The sequence below is a fragment of the Humulus lupulus genome, chromosome 1 (genome assembly GCF_963169125.1).
Source record: "Humulus lupulus chromosome 1, drHumLupu1.1, whole genome shotgun sequence".
NCBI lineage: Eukaryota > Viridiplantae > Streptophyta > Magnoliopsida > Rosales > Cannabaceae > Humulus > Humulus lupulus.
Genome location: NC_084793.1, coordinates 287929384 through 287948592, shown reverse-complemented (window position 1 = coordinate 287948592; position 19209 = coordinate 287929384). Strand labels below are relative to the sequence as shown.

The window sequence follows — 19209 nt, the reverse complement described above, 5'->3', positions numbered from 1 at the left end:
ATGAACAAATAAAAATACCATGAATTTTATTGAACTATGACAGTTAATGTTATTTTAAACTATACTTACTTTTATAACGACTCCATTTATTAGTTGAAATATAAAGGTCCAACCGGCCTTTTGGCGGCTACCTAATAAATCCGAAACTTTTTTTCAATAGTAAAAAATAACAGAAAAAGCACCCTATAATTATTTTTAATAATTATTATTACAAAATAAAAGCTACATAATGACGAGAATGTCCCTGTATTCGGCCTGTACTAGTACTGCCCGGCGTGGCATATAATGCCCAATATATAATTTTTATAATTTTTTCTTTTCTGTTTTTCCTTTCTAGAATAACTTAATATTTTTTAGTATATATTTATATAAAATTAAAATCAAAATGAAAAGAATGATCCTCTGAGAATTTGTGGAAAAATCAAAATTAAAAAAGTAAAAATAAGGAGGAAAACTTAGCTGAGAATAAGCGAAATCTAGTTATCTTTGGTCTCAGAGAACAGATTGCCTAAAACGACTTCTTCTTAGCTTCGTTTGCTTCCGTTTTCTTCCCTACATTCAGGTACTTTATCTTATTCAGCTTGATCGGATTAGGGTTTTGATTTCCTCTTAATCTTTGCTGTGGATTTTTCTTCTCCTCCTCCTTTTGTTTGCTCAATTTATTTTTGACTTTTGTTTCTACGCTTTCAATACTTTCTTTTTTGGCTCAGAATGATCGAGTTTTTTTTTTTTGGTCAATTTTTGTTTTTCAAATTTTAATTGTGAATCAATTTGGTTTGAATTTGTAGATGTATGGTAGGTTACATGTGCTTTAGTTTGAATCTCATTAAGGGTTAGTCGGAATTAGAACTTTGAACAATCCCTCTTGATTGTTTTGGGTTAGAAATGTTACATTTGATTCAAATAATGAATTTAGTATTTGGGAAATTTCTATAACATGGGTTTGTAGTGAATTTGCTCGGTTGGGTTTTGCATAAAAGAGTTTCTTTTGTCATGCCCGTGAATCGTGGTTTTTTTGAGATCCTATGCTCCAATTTTTGGATACAATAATTGGAACTGGAGCATGTTACTTGGGTTAGAAATGAATTATGAAGAATCTACAGCACATGCCATTTGCGGTTCATAAATGTTTGTCTTTTACTTTTTAACTGCAAGAGATTTCTCAAATGTACTAAATTGCAGTTAAATAAAGGAAATGGGAAATTAAAAAAAAAAGGTAAAAAAGCTTGTTTATATGATACACAAAAGGAATCTTTCTTAGGGGTGAAGTTACATATTGTTGCATGGAAGCTTAGACGATTTTACAGAGAGAGAAGAATAATTTGTGAGTTAAGAGAGGATTTCATTTGTTCTCAAATAGATTGCTACACAAAGTAGTGGTTTGCCTTAATTGTTAGAGATTACTGACAATATTTTCACCTTCACCTTCAATTATTTAACTTTATTCTTAAAAGAGATTAGATAATTTGTCAGTGTAGTTAGTTCGGTAAGATACTAGTTGTTCTCACTTTTCTTCACTAAGCAACATTCTGTAAGCAGGCACTGTCCTGGTTGGAACTTAAGATCAAGCTGCTTAGAGAATAGTGGATATTCTACTGGCTGTCTTCAAATGGACAAACCAAATATTCTCATTTCTTATTGAAATCTCAAACATGTTTTTTTTCAAGCTTTTATTTATAACATGAAATCTTTACCATATACAGTTCCAAGGTATGTTTGGTAATTCATAAGTTGATGTTTTGGTTTGTGCAGGATTTGCACTAATAGATCTTAGACTTCAGGAATTTTAGTGTGGGAGATATCTTGGTAGCCACGATTCATTATTTTGTCTTGGGGGATTCTGAATAGAGTTTTTCTTCTTTTGTATATTGTTTTTGTATTTCTCAAGGATAAGGATGAGAGAAGATTTCTCTGGTTTCTAAAGCTATAGGTTTGGGCTGAAGAAAGGTACAATTCATTCCTTTGTTACCTGAAAAACTTGTTGTAAATTCCTTTGAATGTACTATTTTCTCTTATTGAACTTGTCAGATAGTGATATGACAAGATTTAGTAGTCAGTATTTCACGAAAATGCTTTAGTCAGTTTTTAATGATTGACATGGGTGATGCATTTTCATTAGTGCTACCCCCCCACCCAAACTCTTCCAACAGTTGTTATGTTTTGTAGATATTTTCAGTTTGACCTTTTGTTGTTTTAGTGTGATATGGTCATTATAATTATATGCTATGTTTTTTTTTTTGCTATTTTTGTAAAGCATTATTGATATTACTTTTTCTTTTATGGGTCATTTACGTCTCTGATATATTGACGCAGGTGTGATGGAGATATCATTGTTAAAAGCGCTTCTTAATAATATCTCTTCATTTTTTCATTTATCATCTCGTGATAACATACACTCAGAACCAATTCTGAAGTATCACCAAAGGGCAGAAGAGATATTAAAGTTGCTGAAGACAATACTTGATGCAATTATCGACTCTGAAGTAACTTCTAATGAAATACTTAAAAAGTCATTCGAAGACCTGAATTGCTTGGTTGATGATTTGAGGGAACAGTTTGAGAACTGGCAATCATTGTCAAGTAAAGTTTATTTTGTAAGTTGCAACTTTTGTTTGGCAATTGGAATGGTTCAGTTAACGTACTCATTCATTTAAGGAAAATTAGACATAATAGTGACAGCATTCTCATGGTTAGTTTATGCTTAAGCACCATGGGTTTGATTATGTGCTTGGTCAGAGTAGGTGTTTTTCATGCTTAGGAACCAGCAAATATCTTGGGCTTCTAATCTGATCTTGAAACTTCTTATTTCTTCACTTTTAATTTGTCTTTTATAATGTATATTTTATTAGTTTGTTTCTGTTTTTATTTGTCTCTTTCCATTCTTGTATTTGTTGTTCATGTTTTTTAATCTCGGAGCTCCCATTTTACTAAATAGATGCTGAACATGACATAGTGGTGGTGCCAATAGCTGACAAGAAATTGTGGTATATTGAAGTGAAGGTTGTTTGTGACAGTATTAGATGGTTACTGAAAGTAGCAGTTGTGGAGAAATGACTGCACTATAATAGTGGGGATTTTCAATTACTGTGTTCTTAGTGACTGTATAATTCTACTTGACACTTTCTCAGGGTTCTAATTTAGGAAGCACTGCTTTAGGAATAAAGAACTTGACTTAATCGTAGTGTCAAACTGTCAATTACACTTATTTCTCCATCTCTAAAGCAATTTATCAGTTGCATGCAATCATTATATGTTGTTCTATACTAATAGAGATGGAGAAAGCTACATTTTGTTTAAAGCTTCAAGCTACATCATATGACCATTTTCTCTTTCAAATGATTATTTAGGTACTACAAATTGAATCAATAATATTAAAGATTCGCACGTCTAGCTTGGACATCTTCCAGCTGCTGAAGTCTTCTCATCAAGGTCTCCCTGATGAATTGGATTCAATGTCTCTTGAGGTAGCAGACTAGATATTAATTGTGCTATTTATATTTGAATATCTTAACGTGGCATGGCTAGTGCATAACTTTCAATTTCTCTGGCTTGTTGCCCGTTTAGTTACATTAAGATGAAAATTCGTTCTGTTTGATTGTTAAACTATCAAGCCCATACGTTTTGGGATGTTAAAGAAATTCTTTTTAGCCTATTCAGTGGACTTTTAAGTTTCAAGGTGAGGATCAATCTCTCTTATAATATCTAATTCTGTATGATTTTGATTGCAGCACTGCATACAGAAAATTAAGCATATAGGAAATGAACAAATGTCAAAAGTTTTTAAAGAAGCTATAAAGGATCAAGTGGAGAATGGCGGACCCAGCTCAGAGATCCTAGTTAAGATCGCTGAGAGCCTTAGCTTGAGGTCAAACCAAGATATTCTTATAGAGGCTGTAGCACTTGAAAAGTTGAAGGAGAATGCTGAGCAATCTGAAAAGACTGATGAAGTCGAGTTTATTGATCAGATGATTGCTCTTGTAACCCGCATGCATGAGCGATTAATTACCATAAAGCAGTCCCAGAGCTGCAGCCCAGTTCCAATACCTCCTGATTTCTGCTGTCCTCTCTCACTTGAGCTAATGACAGATCCTGTGATTGTGGCATCAGGTCAAACCTATGAGCGGGCTTTTATTAAGAATTGGATTGATCTTGGTCTAACAGTATGTCCTAAGACCAGGCAAACTCTAGCTCACACCAATTTGATAACCAACTATACTGTCAAGGCTCTAATAGTAAATTGGTGCGAATCAAATCATGTTAAGCTGCCTGATCCTGTAAGATCTATGGGTCTAAATCAACCATCACATCTTCTGGGGCATGCAGAGTCTGGTTCAACCAAAGAAACACCTGTTTTTTCTCATCCAAGGGGCAACCAACCAACGTCACCTGAGTTAACTCGGCCTGTGGGATCACCTAGTGGAAACGTAAGCTCATCTGGTATATATAATCGAGAAGGAAGTTCTCCATTGCATCCCCGTTCTACATCTGAAGGTTCCTTGCCCAGTATCACTGGAAATGGGCAGGTTTTAGATATTTCAAGAATGTCACTGACTAGTTCTGAGGACAGGTCCACAAACTCGGAAGAAAAGAGCCCAGATTCAGTTGGCCAACCTTCTACGTCGCCATCTAGAAAAGAATTTAGCAATTCTGTTGGAGCTGGAGAGCCATCTCAGAGACATAATAGAACTGTGTCAGCTTCCAGCACAATTTCTAATTCCAATTTTTCACAAGAAAGACCAGGTGATGCTAGTGAGACTCTACACGATTCAACAAATATGACAGGGTACAGCAGTGATGCTTCTGGGGATGTGAACCGAGAGCAACAGGCTGCTCCTCAGCTTCCAGTGAGATCTAGAAGCCAAACAATATGGCGCCGGCCATCTGAGAGGTTTGCACCAAGAATAGTTTCTTCTCCTGTTGCTGAAACAAGAGCTGATCTCTCTGGCCTTGAAACTCAAGTTCGGAAGCTTGTTGAGGATCTACAAGGCAATTCAGTTGATACTCAAAGAGATGCAACAGCAGAACTTCGATTACTTGCCAGAAATAATATGGACAATCGAATTGTTATTGCAAATTGTGGTGCCATTAACTTGTTGGTTGAGTTGCTCCGTTCGGCAGATGCAAAAATTCAGGAAAATGCAGTTACAGCACTTCTGAATTTGTCAATTAATGACAACAACAAAACTGCGATTGCTAGTGCCAATGCAATTGAACCTTTAATTCATGTCCTAGAAACTGGGAGCCCCGAGGCAAAGGAGAACTCAGCTGCCACGCTATTTAGTCTTTCAGTGATCGAGGATAACAAGGTTAGGATTGGAAGGTCTGGAGCTATTAGGCCTTTGGTTGATTTATTGGGGAATGGAACTCCCAGAGGAAAGAAAGACGCAGCCACAGCTTTATTTAATTTGTCAATATTTCATGAGAACAAGGCTCGGATTGTTCAAGCTGGTGCTGTAAAGTACCTAGTGGAGCTGATGGATCCAGCGGCTGGCATGGTGGACAAAGCAGTTGCTGTTTTGGCGAATCTCGCAACAATCCCCGAAGGAAGAACCGCAATCGGTCAGGAAGGTGGGATCCCTGTTTTGGTTGAGGTTGTTGAGTTGGGCTCTGCTAGAGGGAAGGAGAATGCAGCAGCTGCTCTTTTACAACTCTGCACAAATAGTGGTCGGTATTGTAACATGGTACTGCAAGAAGGAGCAGTTCCTCCTTTGGTGGCATTGTCACAGTCTGGCACTCCAAGGGCCAAAGAAAAGGTATGCTGCTCCTTGTAACATTTGTACTTATATTATTTATATATATGTATATATTGTATAATACATAGCTTTATACATTTTTGGACCGTTTTGTCTTATTACATAGCTTTATACATTTTTGTCTTATTACCTGTTTGGACCTTGTGTTTTGACAAATTACTTTTTGGACCTGTGCTTTGTAAAATGGTTAAAATAAAACCAAAAACTCAATTTTGATTAAGAAAAAATTAAATATAACAATATAGTTTTAAGCAGAATGATTTTATTTTTGTTTTGAATTGTTAGTTTGGTAAATTATTTGTGATTTTAGTTGAGAAAACATTGATCAAAATCGGATTTAGGGTTCTATTTTAACTATTTTACAAAATATAGGATCTAAAAAATAATTTGTCAAAACACATTGTCTAAACAGGTAATGGGACAAAACACATAGTTCAAAAAAGTATAAACCTTACGACATATGTATGCATGTATATAGGTTGGTAGGCATTACCCAGTTACTTTCTTTTCATGATTTTTTAAAAAAATTTATTACTAATACTTTTTTCTTGTTGCTTACAGGCGCAGGCACTTCTAAGCTACTTTAGAAACAATCGACATGGTAATGCAGGAAGAGGTTGAGTACTTTTTCTACGGTCCTTGGTGTAACCAGAGGTTTTGACTTAAGTTCCATAAAACTGTGTACATTTGACAGTGCAAATAAGTCGTATGGAAGTGTTCTTATTTTGTGTAATTTACATGATTTGTTAAGTGAAAGAAAAAAAAATTATTTATGACCTGATGTGATTGAGTCTTGTAAAATACTTTATTATATATTAATGAAGGTGGGAGTAAATCTTATACCGAGTCTAGTCTTAGTCTTCTAGTGAGCTTTGTCTAGGTGATTAGTCTATTGTATGCGTTAACGAAGTAGGGCTTCATTTATTGATTATTGAGATTTTACATTTATGGCAGTTTAATTAATCATGCTTCCCTTCTTTTTTTTTTTCTTTTTTTTTATTGGGGAATCCTGAACATTTTTATTACGCCAATACCAAATATCACAGTATTTTGCCAGTCAATGACTTAAATGTTCCTATCTTTATTATCAATCCTTTATTATTTTTTAGTTCATTATTATCTTCAATATCAAACAATCGTTTAATTTTTGGGTGTTAATAATTATAGGTATCTTTACAATAATATGCATGTAATATAAATTACTTACAAAAAAATTTATTTACAAAAAAATATTATAACGTCGTCAAAATATATCTAATTCTAAAAATAATATATCTGAATTTGAAACTTTCTCAAAATTTTTAACTAAAATTTATTTTTTATTTTTAAAAGCTAAAAACTGTTTTTTGAAAATAAGTTGGGATGCTTGGCGTTATTTTCAGAAAACAATTTTTAAAAACAAAGTTACAAAAAACATAAAATTTTGAGAACATCACTTTTTAATAATTTTCTATTGTTCTCAAATTTTTTTTTTTTTTTTCCTGACATTATTTTTTTAATTATTATTATCTAATATCATTTATTATCACATCATTCGCTCTCTTCACTTTCTCTCACATTACTTTCTCTCTCCTTATTTTTTCTCTCATTACTTTCTCTCTAGCTATTTTCTCTTTTCTCACTTTCTATCTTTTCATTTTCTCTTTCATCACTTAATATAATCATTTTCTCTCTCATTATTTAATATATCCCAATTTTCTCTCTCATCATTTTTTCTCTCTCGTCATTTCTTCTCTCATCACTTTCCCTCTACCCACTTCTTTCTCTTCATTTTCTTTCTCATCACATTCTCTCTCATTTTTTTTTGGATCAATTTCTCTCTTCTCAATTTCTATTTCTTCAAATTTTCTCACCTTACTTTCTTACTATTTATTTTTCATCATTTTTCTTTCAAATTATTTTATTTAATTATTTATTACAAACTTTTAAAAGATTTTTCTCTTTGTAAATATATTTGTTAATTTTTATTTAAGATTTAAAAAAAATAAAACTAAAAAATTATTTTTAGAAAACATTAACCAAACACCTCTTGTTTTTTTAAAACTACAAAAACAATTTTCTGTTTGCATTTATGAGAACACAACTTTGAAAACAAAAAACTGAAAACAATGCCAAATAGACCCTTAATTTTCTCGTTTTTTTAGGTTTAAACAAGTAATATTTTGGTTACTTAAAATGTTAATAAATTAACAATTAGTTACTTTTTTCACCGTTTTTTATACCACTTTTTTTTAACTTTTTTTTTTTCCATTTTTTTATGGTATAGCCCCTCTCTCTCCACTATACTCTTCTTTTATTATTAGTTTCTTACATTCTCTCTTATTTTTAATTTCAAAAATCTTTTCTGGTCACATCGCTAGTCTGTTGGGCTCAAAAGTGGTATCATCGTCACCTACTCTTCAAGGTGATCATTTTAATATGTGGGAAGCATATATTTTTTCGCTATCGCCGGAGAAGAAGACTAAAATAAAAAACAACCTTTTAGTTTCTTTTTTATATTGTGTTGACCAAAAAGTAACTAAATTATAAACTTCATAAAAATTTAATATACTAAAATTTGTATTCTTATTATACATTTAAAAGATACTATATTATATTCTAAGCAACTTAAATTTATTTAAAAATATTCCAAGTAACTTTTTTAAAATAGATTATTTAGGATATTGTTTGGTAACTTTTAAATAAAATATAAAAAAAATTATTGTATAGTATACTAAAAGTAACTTTTAATAATAAGCTATAGTAATTTGTTATATTTTATTGTAACTTATTAGTTTCTAAAAAATGATTAATTGACAACGTAAATGTATCTTAAGTAATAATACACTATAATATAACTTCAAAATGACTAATCAGTGTCTTAAGATAAAAAAGTTTTAAAAAATAAGTATTGGAGATAACCAAAATGTATATAAAATAATATGTTATAAAAATAAAAAATTTCATGAAAAAAGTAACTAATTGGTATCTTATTAATATTTTAAGTAGCCAAAAAATTACTTTTTTTAACTCAGAAAAACGGAAAAATCGGGATTTCGAGAAAGTTTCAAATTCAGACATATTATTTTTAGAATCCGGTATTTTTTGATGACGTGACAAAGTATTTTTGTAAATAAAATTTTGTAGGTGATTTTTGTAATTAAATTATAAAAAACAGTAAAAAAATGTAAATTTCTCATAATTCTAAGCACTCTGTTGGCATCTATTTATTATTATTTTTTTTAAAAAAAAAAGAACAAAGAAAACCTCAAATTCTAGTTTATACAAGGAAAAATCTCGAAGACTTCTAAAATGCTTCAAGGGTTCCCATATCATCATTTATGAATTTGTTTTTATTTTGAATAATTATAATAAATTGATTTAATACGGTGTCCTTTTAGTTGTTTGGTACTTGTGGAAAAAAAAAAGGCATTGTAAATCACAATCACAGCACCTAGCAAAATTATTATTAAATATTGTATGATTTTCCAACCAAAAAAAAAAATCAAATACTTCTAAAAGACTTTAAAGGCTACCAGATATGATGATCAAATATGAAATTGGCTTTCTTTTATTCTAACAGATGCAAAACAGTTGTTTGGTACATAAAAAAGTAAGAGCATTAGTCATGACAACACCTGACGTTACAATTTATGATCATCTTTAGTCTAGTTTGGTATAGAATATTTTACAGAAATGTGACGACAAGAAGAAATAAAAATAATATATCTAACTAAAATCACAATAAGTTTTACAGGGATGGAAGGGCCAAATTCATAATTCTTAAATATTGTAAACAATCTATATAAAAAACAAAAAAAAACTACAAAGACAATAAAATAAAGACCCCCTTCCCTCCTTCTTGGCTACATCCGTGAAGTCGTACAAAACATCGATACATTATCACAATAAAGAGTAGCAAAGAGAAAATTATTACCAACAGCCCTTATTACCATGACCACGGGTGATAGTGACAGTGAAAAATGATGATTTATCAAGACTTTTATTCAGACCATCCAAGGGTCGATTCCCACTTGTTATGGTAAGATTGATATTATTACCTCTCATGTTGACCTAGTGCTGGGTCTAGGGCGTGAAGATACCACCGATTCTTTTTATTTTGACAGAATAAAAAACTCTTCTCATGATAAATTCAAGCAATCATTTTTTAGATTCTTCATAAATTAGCATGGGACTAGAATCCTAAATTAGTCTTTGCATTTGTTGGGTTTTTAAATATGAGTAATATTAAAAACAAGCTTATTATATACACTCTAAACACACACCATGATGTGCATGTATTTTAACTTAAGTCAATCAAATTTATTAAGGTGTGACCATATTGATTTTATGTGTGATTTAATATGCATATTTTGTGTAAAATAAATGGGCTTAAGTTTTGTGAACCAAGATTACAAACCCAAGATTATTTTTAATAATGATAAAATAAAAGTATATGATAATAATTACAACCTAAATGTAGGACACTATCGAGAAATATGAGATAAAAAAGATTGAAATTTTTCTTCAAGTATCAGAAGCTTCCATGCTAATCCCCTTTTGACATATAAATGACTATCAATGTGGGAATGGTCTATTATAGTCTCTTTGGCATTAAAGCATAATATATTCATATATGATATGGGGTTTGTAATCTTGTCAATCTAAAATAATAAGCTGTGGCTGCTTTAGCAGGTTTAAGGTGTCAAGTTTTTCATGGGCGAAAATTGTTATATTATTTTATAATATGATATGTAGATTAAATAATGTGTCAATGAGTGTCACATATTGTAATACATAAAAGAGAGTTACAATATTTGGATATATGTGAATATTCAAGTATGTAACATATTTGGTGTTACAAATTCAATTACAAATTTGTATCTCCAAAATATTACTCAATAATGTGTGGATTTGATGTTACACATTTTGATTTGAATTTCTCAAAGCCATAAGATATATGGCTGATAGAGATGTGATTTTAACCCAAATAATGTGTTTGGGGGTTACAAAATCAATTGGGAGTGATTTGGAACCGTTTGGAAAAAACAACACAAAGTTGTGTGCTGAAAATGGCTAGTGGTCGTGGCCAGGAAGGTTGACTGCTAAAATTTCAGTTTTTTCCAATTTTCTTGAACAACTCTAACAACACAAATAACTCCCAAATCTAATTTTTAATTCCATAAACATCCAATTAATCATTGTTAATAACCGTGGGGGTTGGTGGAATTTGAAATTCACATGGTGTCTCTAAACTCTATAAATAGGAGTCTATTGCTCACTTGTAAGACACAATTTTTTCTATCCATTAGAACACTTCCCTAGAAAACACCTAGAGACTTGATAATTCTATAAAGTTATTTCCAAAATTGTGAGAGTTCCCTTAGTGCTTGAGTTAGGGGGAAATAAGCTCTTGGACAAATGTTTCAAACCTTGTTCAAGTTGGTGATCCCCAACACTCTTCACTTTGATTGTGTGAGTGAGAGTTCTTTGTTCATTGTTCTTTTCTTTTTATACTATTGCTTTCATCTTCTTCTCATATTCCCTATTTACTCTTTTACTTGTATTTGTTGTTTTAGAGTTGTAATCTCAACTATATCTTTCATTCTACTACTTCTAGTTTATTTTTATCATTTTGTCATAGAGTTGTATTTTCATTACTATCTTATTTTACAATTTTCCATATTTACATGTATCTTTTGTTATAGAGTTGTAACTTTATTTAATCAATCCTTGTTCATTTGTATATTTTGCTTAGAGTTGTAAAGGTTTTTTTACCATTTCCATTGAGCCAGCTTATATTTTCCTAACATTAAAAAACTTACCCCTTTGTTTGTTTCAATGGAAGGTGAGATTATCAAAATCATGAACTAAGACCTAGTGAGGTTGGATAGGTTTGATGGATCCAATTTCACTAGGTGGCAAGACAAGGTGTGGTTTCTCTTGACCACTCTCAAGATTGTCTACATCCTAAAGTCCACACTTGAACCTCTCCCAACGCTATCCGACAATGACACTCCCGAGGTGGTGGAGAAAAAAAGGAAGAGGGAGGAGGACAATCTCCTTTGTAGGGTTCATATCCCCAACGCCCTATCCGATAGGCTCTATGACCTTTACATCGAGACCAAGTCGGCAAAGAAGATATGAGATGCACTTGAGACAAAATTCAAGGCAGAAGATGAAAGTACCAAAAAGGCTTTGATTTCTCAATATATCGATTTCAAATTTTTTGGTGATAAACTTATTCTTCCTCAAATACATGAGCTACAAATAATTGTTAACAAATTGAAAGTTTTGAAGATTGAGCTTCCCGAGGCCTTTCAAGTTGGTGCTATAGTGGAAAAATTACCACCAACTTGGAGTATAGGAAAAGAATCCTTCATAAAAATGAGGATTATTCTTTGGAGGAAATCTAAAAGCATATTCGAATTGAGGAAGAATCAATCTATAGAGACAAATTTGTGGAGGGGTCTAATGGAGAGACTTTCAAAGCAAATGCGGTGTCACAACCAAAACATCCCAAAAACAAAGGGAAAGGCAAGAAGGGTAATGAGACATCTTTGGGTCCAAAAACCAACCCAAACAAGTTTAAGGGCTGAAAAGTCCTTGCTTTGTATGTGGGAAAAAGGTTCACTATGCAAGAGAGTGTAGGCATAGAGCAGACCAACAATGACCTAAGGTAAATGCAACTCAAGAGGAGAATATAGTTGCTACCCTTAGTGAGGTGAATGCGGTCCAAGGCAAGGTGAAATGATGGTGGTATGACACATGTGCCACCGTCCATGGTACCTATGACAAATCATTGTTCAAGATCTTTGAAGATTCAAAGGGCAACCATGAGATTCAAATGGGCATGAGGGCAAATCCAAGGTACTTGGCAAATGTATCATTGAAGTCTTTTTCACCCCCGACAATAAAGTCACATTAGTGAATGTGCTTTATGTTCCCGAAATGAGTAGAAACTTGGTAAGTGGTGATTTTCTTGGCAAACCTGGCATTAAATCCGTTTTTGAGTCCAGTAAACTTATTCTTACCAAATCCCATGTATTTTTTGGAAAAGGGAACTCTTGTGAGGGAATGATTAAGTTGTACACCAATGATGTAACTTTCAATGTTATCAATAAAAATGTTAATTCCGCTTATATTGTTGAGTATGATTCTTTATTTTTGTGGCATCTTAAACTATCTCATATAGGTTTTTCAACCATGAAAAGAGTAGTAAAATGTGGTATGATTGCATGCAATATTAAAACTATGGAAAATGTGAAACATGTGCTAAGGAAAAAATGATTAAGAAATCATTTCCTAGTGTAGAAAGATCATCTAATTTACAAGATTTAATCCATAGTGATCTTTGTGAATTAAATGGTGTTTTAACTAGAGGTGGTAAAATGTATTTTCTTACTTTTATAGATGAATTTCGTAGATATACCTATGTGTTTCTTTTAAAACATTAAGATGATACTTTTGATGCTTTTAAAGTATATAAATTAGAAGTTGAAAATCAACTCAATAAAAAGATTAAGGTGCTAATAAGTGATAGAGGAGGAGAGTACTTCTCTAATGAATTCAATGCATTTTGTGAAGAAAATTACATAATTCATGAGTGCACCGACACCTTAACACAATAGTGTTGCCGAAAGGAAAAATAGGACTTATCTAGAGATGATAAATTCTATGTCGGTGTTTTCTAAGTTGAACTTCAACTTATGGGGTGAAGCATTGTTAATCGCTTGTCACATTCTTAATTAAATACCAATGAAGAAAAATGAGATATATGCATATGAGTTATGGAAAGGAAGAAAACCCAACATAGGGTACTTCAAAATGTGGGGGTGTCTTGCATATTGCAAGAAAATTGAACCTAATAGAACAAAGTTAGGTTCAAGAGCCATAAAGTGTGCTTTTGTTGGTTATTCCAACTATAGTAAAGCTTATAGGCTATTAGACTTAGAGTCTAATGTTGTGATTTGTAATGACCCAACTATTTTTAAGACTTAGACCATTAAAACTACTAGACATAACTACTACTTTTAAGAGAACATACATGAGAAATATTCATAACTTTATTGAATCTTTAAAATAATATCTGTAATACAAAAGTGAGCTCATTATTTTAAAATAAAACATAACTTTAAATGAAATTGTTTACAAAGCTAAATGCGGAAAATACATAAAAACGTAATTTAAAGAGACTAAAGAAAATAACGTCGTCCTCGAATCGACACGCAGCCCATTCACTCCATTAACCTCAACACACATGCCAAGCTTCCAAGAATCCTTCCGCCTTTGTATCTATTTTCCTGCATCACACTAAAAGTAAAGGAGTGAGCCTAATGCCCAGCAAGGAAAAACTACTAACAACATAAAACATATACATAAATTATATCATAAACACATATACTAAAAACATATGTCATATAATACTACAATGACCATTATACTACTTGGGGCTTGTTAACTGGGCAAGTCATATGTCCAATAGATTTGTGGGGCTTGCTAGCCAAACAAGTCATATGCCCATAAATTATTAGGGCTTGCTAGCTAGACAAGTCATATGCCCAAAGTCTATAAACATACTATAATGTAAACATTATATAACATAAGATAACATAACATTAGATAATATAACATATCATATAAACATATAAAGTTCTATCATATTTTCCTTACCAAAACTGGGATATTTGAGAACAAATGTGGGACTTGGAACACTCCTAAAACCAACAATAAGAATGGTGAGTATTTCTAAAGAGTAAAGAATAAATGTGGAACTAAACCTTCAAGAAGAAACTAACCAAGAAAGATCTTTAAGTTTCAAGAACCTAATAAAAACCAATATCAAAAGTTAGGATCTGAATAAAAGGAACTAAAGAAAAACTAAAGTAGTTTAAAGAACTGGACTTAGAGAATATAATACCTTAGTTGACCTTATGGATTGGTCTAACTTCAATATTGAAATACACTAAACCTCACTTCCTAAGTATTTTATAAAGCTTAAGAATGACAAAGCTTTTTCCTAACCTAAGTGTTTATCACTCTATGGTAGCACTAGCACCTTGGAGTCTCTGATCACAACTTGAAGAATGAGAGGAAGGGCTGGGTATTAGGTCCTATTTATAGAGGTAAATAGTGAAACTAATCCCATTTGATTTGAATAAAAATAATGAATATAATTGAAAAATATTTGAATACTCGTCAATCAGAGGCTTAAGACTCAGTCAAAACGTTCAGAGGCAGGTCTAAGTAGTTATGGTTTATTTTTAAATTAAAAAAACAAAGAAATTAGAAATTAACCCACCAAGGGCGATATATCGCCCCTATATGGCGATATATTGGCTCTGCCCTAGTCCTGAGCCTCCGTTCGTACATTCGTGCAACGTCAACGTGTTTTCCATATCCTCCGTCAGGCGATATATCGGCTCCCATGTTGCGATATATCGGCATGTGAATATTTTAAACATGTAATTGCACTTTTTCAGCATAATTTGAATGGAATAACTGCTTTCACTGAGTCATAATACGACCCTAACAATTTCTGGTAGGTGCTAAAGCTTCTATTTCTTTATTTTATCATCAAAATACTTAATTCCTTAATAATCATTCTTATGACAAGTGTCATGTTCTTATTGGCTCTATCTAAACCTTATGTTATAATGAATAATATATTTAGGACCAGCAATATTTATCAAACCTTATGTTATAATTAATATTCTTAAACTATAGGTTAAACTTATAAAATCCATAATTGTTGTTATGAGTTTCCAACTAAGTCCCGGTTTGAACCAAAATCCACAAATACTATAACTATTACTAACTATCTAGCTAACTAAGTAAACATTATGGGATTCTACAATTCTCCCCTACAACAAAGAATTTCTTCCCCGAAATTTACTTACCAAACAATTCCGGATACCGAGCTTGCATGTCCTCCTCCAACTCCCACGTTGCCTCCCGTTAAAAACTATTACTCCATAGGACTTTGACTATCGGAAAACTCTTGGACCGTAATTCTTTCACCCCTCTATCTAGGATGCTAACTGGTCGTTCCTCGTAACTCAAGTCTTTCTGGAGTGCTATCGTATCATACTTGAGGACGTGAGATGGGTCTGACACATATCGGCGCAACATCGAGATGTGGAACACATTGTGGATATCTGCTAATGCTGGCGGTAGGCCTAATCTATATGCAACTGCTCCCACTTTGTCCAATATCTCAAAAGGACCTATAAACCTGGGACTAAGCTTTCCTTTCTTCCCAAACTATTTCACACCTTTCATAGGAGATATCTTTAGGAAGACTTGATCTCCAACTTTGAATTCCACATTACGTTGCTTGGCATTCGCATAACTTTTCTGATGGCTTTGAGCAGCGAGCATACGTTTTCTAATCAGTGCTACTACTTCCTGAGCTTCTCTAACAGCTTCGGGTCCAAGTAGTTTCCTTTCTCCTACCTCGTCCCAATGTAACAGCGATCGACACCTCCTTCCATAAAGTAGCTCGTAAGGTGCCATCCCGATCGTTGACTGGTAGCTATTATTATAGGAGAATTCTATTAGCGGCAAATACTTACTCCATGATCCTCTGAAATCAAGTACACAAGCACGCAACATATCTTCTAAAATATGTATGGTACACTCGGACTGACCATCTGTCTGAGGATGAAATGTTGTACTAAGACTTAACTTGGTACACATGGCCTGCTCCAAACTTCCCCAAAATCTCGATGTAAACATCGATCCTCTATCAGATACTATTGTTTTAGGGATTCCATGAAGTCGTACTATGTCTTGGACATAAACGTCTGTGTATTGATCTGTTGTGAACGTAGTTTTGACAGGCAGGAACCTATAGTAATCTCAAGATGGGTGACCTCCTGGGAAGTTTTCCTAGGAAGCGTGCGAATGAGGACAAAGCACGCTGAAAAGACTCGTGTTGGTTTGTAGGGCCAGTCGTCATTCCAGAAAGCAACCATAGTGACGTGGGGCATTACATGATTGAATCTAGAGAAGTTGAATTCTTTGAGAACATGTTATGTGACAATAATTTTCAAGCTTCAACATCTCTAAAGGAGAATTCGTTATAAGAAAATAATTCTCAAGCATCTACATCCAAAAATGATTCTCAAGAGGAGAATCCGTAAAGGAATGTAGAGCAACCCATTGACCTTAGAAGGAGTCAAAGGGCTAGAAAGGAGAAAAGACTAGGATTGGATGAGATAGATTCTCAACATATTTCTTTCTACATGGTAGAAGGAAATAGAGAGGAAGTCATTAGGACAATTCCAATTTTACTTCTCGTTGATGATGATCCTAAGACTTATAGAGAAGTCATGCAATCAAGAGATAGTGCATTTTGGAAAGAAGCCATCAATGATGAGATGAATTCCATTCTTTCCAACAACACTTGGGAATTGGTAGACCTCCTACCGGGGTCTAAGCCAATTGGGTGTAAGTTGGTATTTAGGAGAAAATACCACACTGACGGCACTATCCAAACCTTTAAAGCTAGATTATTAGCTAAAGGGTTTAGGCAAAAGGAGGGTATCGATTATTTCGATACCTATGCGCCTGTTGCAAGAACAACTCTTATAAGAATTTTGTTCGCTTTGGCTTCTATACACAACTTGTATGTTCATCAAATGGATGCGAATACAACATTCCTTAATGGTGACCTCAATGAGGAGGTCTATATGGAACAACCCGAAGGGTTTTTCCTACCAAGATATAAACATAAAGTATGTAGACTTGTAAAATCCTTATATGGATTGAAACAAGCTCCTAAGCAATGGCATGAGAAATTTGATCAAGTCATTGTGTCTAATGGGTTTAGGCATAACAATGGAGACAAGTGTTTGTGTTGACCCAGATTTTGGCCAACTGACACGGAGTCAGAATACGCTTGACGTGGATGAATACGTTGAAACGAATGTGATGACGAAAATAATAAGAACACAAGATTTTATAGTGGTTCAGCCCCAGGATCTGGTAATAACCTACGTCCACTTGAATTGTTATTGAAATGAGATTCAAAGGGGTGATCAAAGAACTAGGGTTCAATGAGTTTCACGGACCTCTGAAGAAGAAAATACAATTATTCTCGTGTAATCTCTCTCTAATCTCAATAGATCTTTTTTGCTCAAAAGAAAGAGGATCGGCCCTTTCTTCCCTGAGCCCTCTTCTTCTATTTATAAGCTTAAGGAAGATTTACATTGATTTGTTACAGATATTCTTTCCTAAATAATCGGATACTCAGGAAATCATGGGAGATAATTTCGGATTCCGTCATAACTTCTTAAGATTTCCTCCACGTATAATGTGTGTACGACCAGGCTGGTCGTACGACGAAACCGATCGCAGGACACTGGATGTCTTCCTGGTCGATAGTCGAGCATAGATTCTGCCAGATGCCAGCCATGTGTAATTAATGCCTGCCATGTCATTCACTTCTGATTTTAGGGATAACATTTGCCCCCCAAGTTTGTTTAGTGCGACCAGCAATAAAGAAACTTAAGGGAACAACCGTTCACATCCCCATGATGTCTGTCAGAACCCCCGTGCGTTTTCGAAAATCGTGACATAATTATGTCTAATCAAGCCTTTTCTGTTTCCAAAAAGACACTTTTGAAAGCTTATACACTTCCCCACATTTCAAAAGTGGGAAGTGATGATTACTGCTTTTTGGCCATACCTTCGATCCCTATAAGTAAGCTTTTCTTCCCCTTTAAGAAATTTTTACTCACCATCCTTGCCAATATTTTCAAGAACTTGCACCAGAGTTTAAAGCTTCGAAAACCAGTCTGACGTCTAGCCGAAGGTCTTCCGGTTCGAGTTTTTCATCTTCTTCCGAATCTTCATCTTCGCCCAGGTAAGAACTTCGTTCTTTAAGCTTTCTATTACGCCATGCATGCCGTTTTTATGCTCTGCGACTTCTGTGTTCTTGAATAGGGTTTTAAGGGTTTTTTGGTATAAACCATCTATTGCTTGGTAAAAGTGCGTTTTTATGCTCTGTATAGGTTAAGACTATAGTTTGATAGTTAGGATCTCTGGTTTGGGACGTTAGGTTGACGAAAGATTCAACCTTTAAGCCAGGTGAAAAAACCGAAATTTTTTCCCGCCCCTCAGGAGTCGAAAAAGTTCTCTTTTCAGAAAACAATTTACTTTCCTTTTTGTTTTTATCCGTCTTTCAAACTACCCGCGTTGAAGTTAGCGTAGGATTAGGATGCTGCTGGTTATTTAGGCACGAGCAACGTTATCCCAATCTTCCACACTACTTCGCGGATTGTGTCTTATCTCCTCCATTGTTTGTTTGCAGTTCATATGCAAGACCCTTGGGGGGGGAGAAAGACCTATTGAAGACGAACTCTTGGCCCAACTACTCGAAGGCGAAGAGAATCCATCCACGATGATTCCAGAAATCCCCTTTTCACGTCCTAACCCAAATCCTCCACCAGTTCCCAATCAGAAAATGGCTAGA

General features: G+C 33.7%; 1 protein-coding gene across 3 annotated transcripts; it reads left to right on the top strand.

Annotated features, from left to right (window-relative positions):
* Positions 1 to 352: 352 nt before the first annotated feature.
* On the top strand, positions 353 to 6599 carry LOC133808646 (U-box domain-containing protein 4). 3 transcript variants are annotated; one of them, XM_062245886.1, is made up of 6 exons: positions 353 to 562; positions 1889 to 1947; positions 2314 to 2594; positions 3348 to 3464; positions 3729 to 5753; positions 6315 to 6599. In XM_062245886.1, exons 3-6 carry the CDS (start codon positions 2319 to 2321, stop codon positions 6372 to 6374), a joined length of 2478 nt encoding a protein of 825 aa, XP_062101870.1. In that variant the 5' UTR covers positions 353 to 562; positions 1889 to 1947; positions 2314 to 2318; the 3' UTR covers positions 6375 to 6599. The 3 variants fall into 3 exon arrangements, with proteins under 3 accessions (XP_062101870.1, XP_062101871.1, XP_062101869.1); XM_062245885.1 differs by having other exon boundaries at positions 354 to 562; positions 1753 to 1947; XM_062245887.1 differs by lacking the exon at positions 1889 to 1947.
* Positions 6600 to 19209: the final 12610 nt, after the last annotated feature.

Coding starts and splice junctions, on each gene's coding strand:
- LOC133808646 (XM_062245887.1), top strand. CDS start 2,319: ATGGAGATATCATTGTTAAAAGCGCTTCTTAATAATATCTCTTCATTT. Junction 2,595..3,347: donor TGTCAAGTAAAGTTTATTTT/GTAAGTTGCAAC, acceptor ATGATTATTTAG/GTACTACAAATTGAATCAAT. Junction 5,754..6,314: donor CTCCAAGGGCCAAAGAAAAG/GTATGCTGCTCC, acceptor TGTTGCTTACAG/GCGCAGGCACTTCTAAGCTA.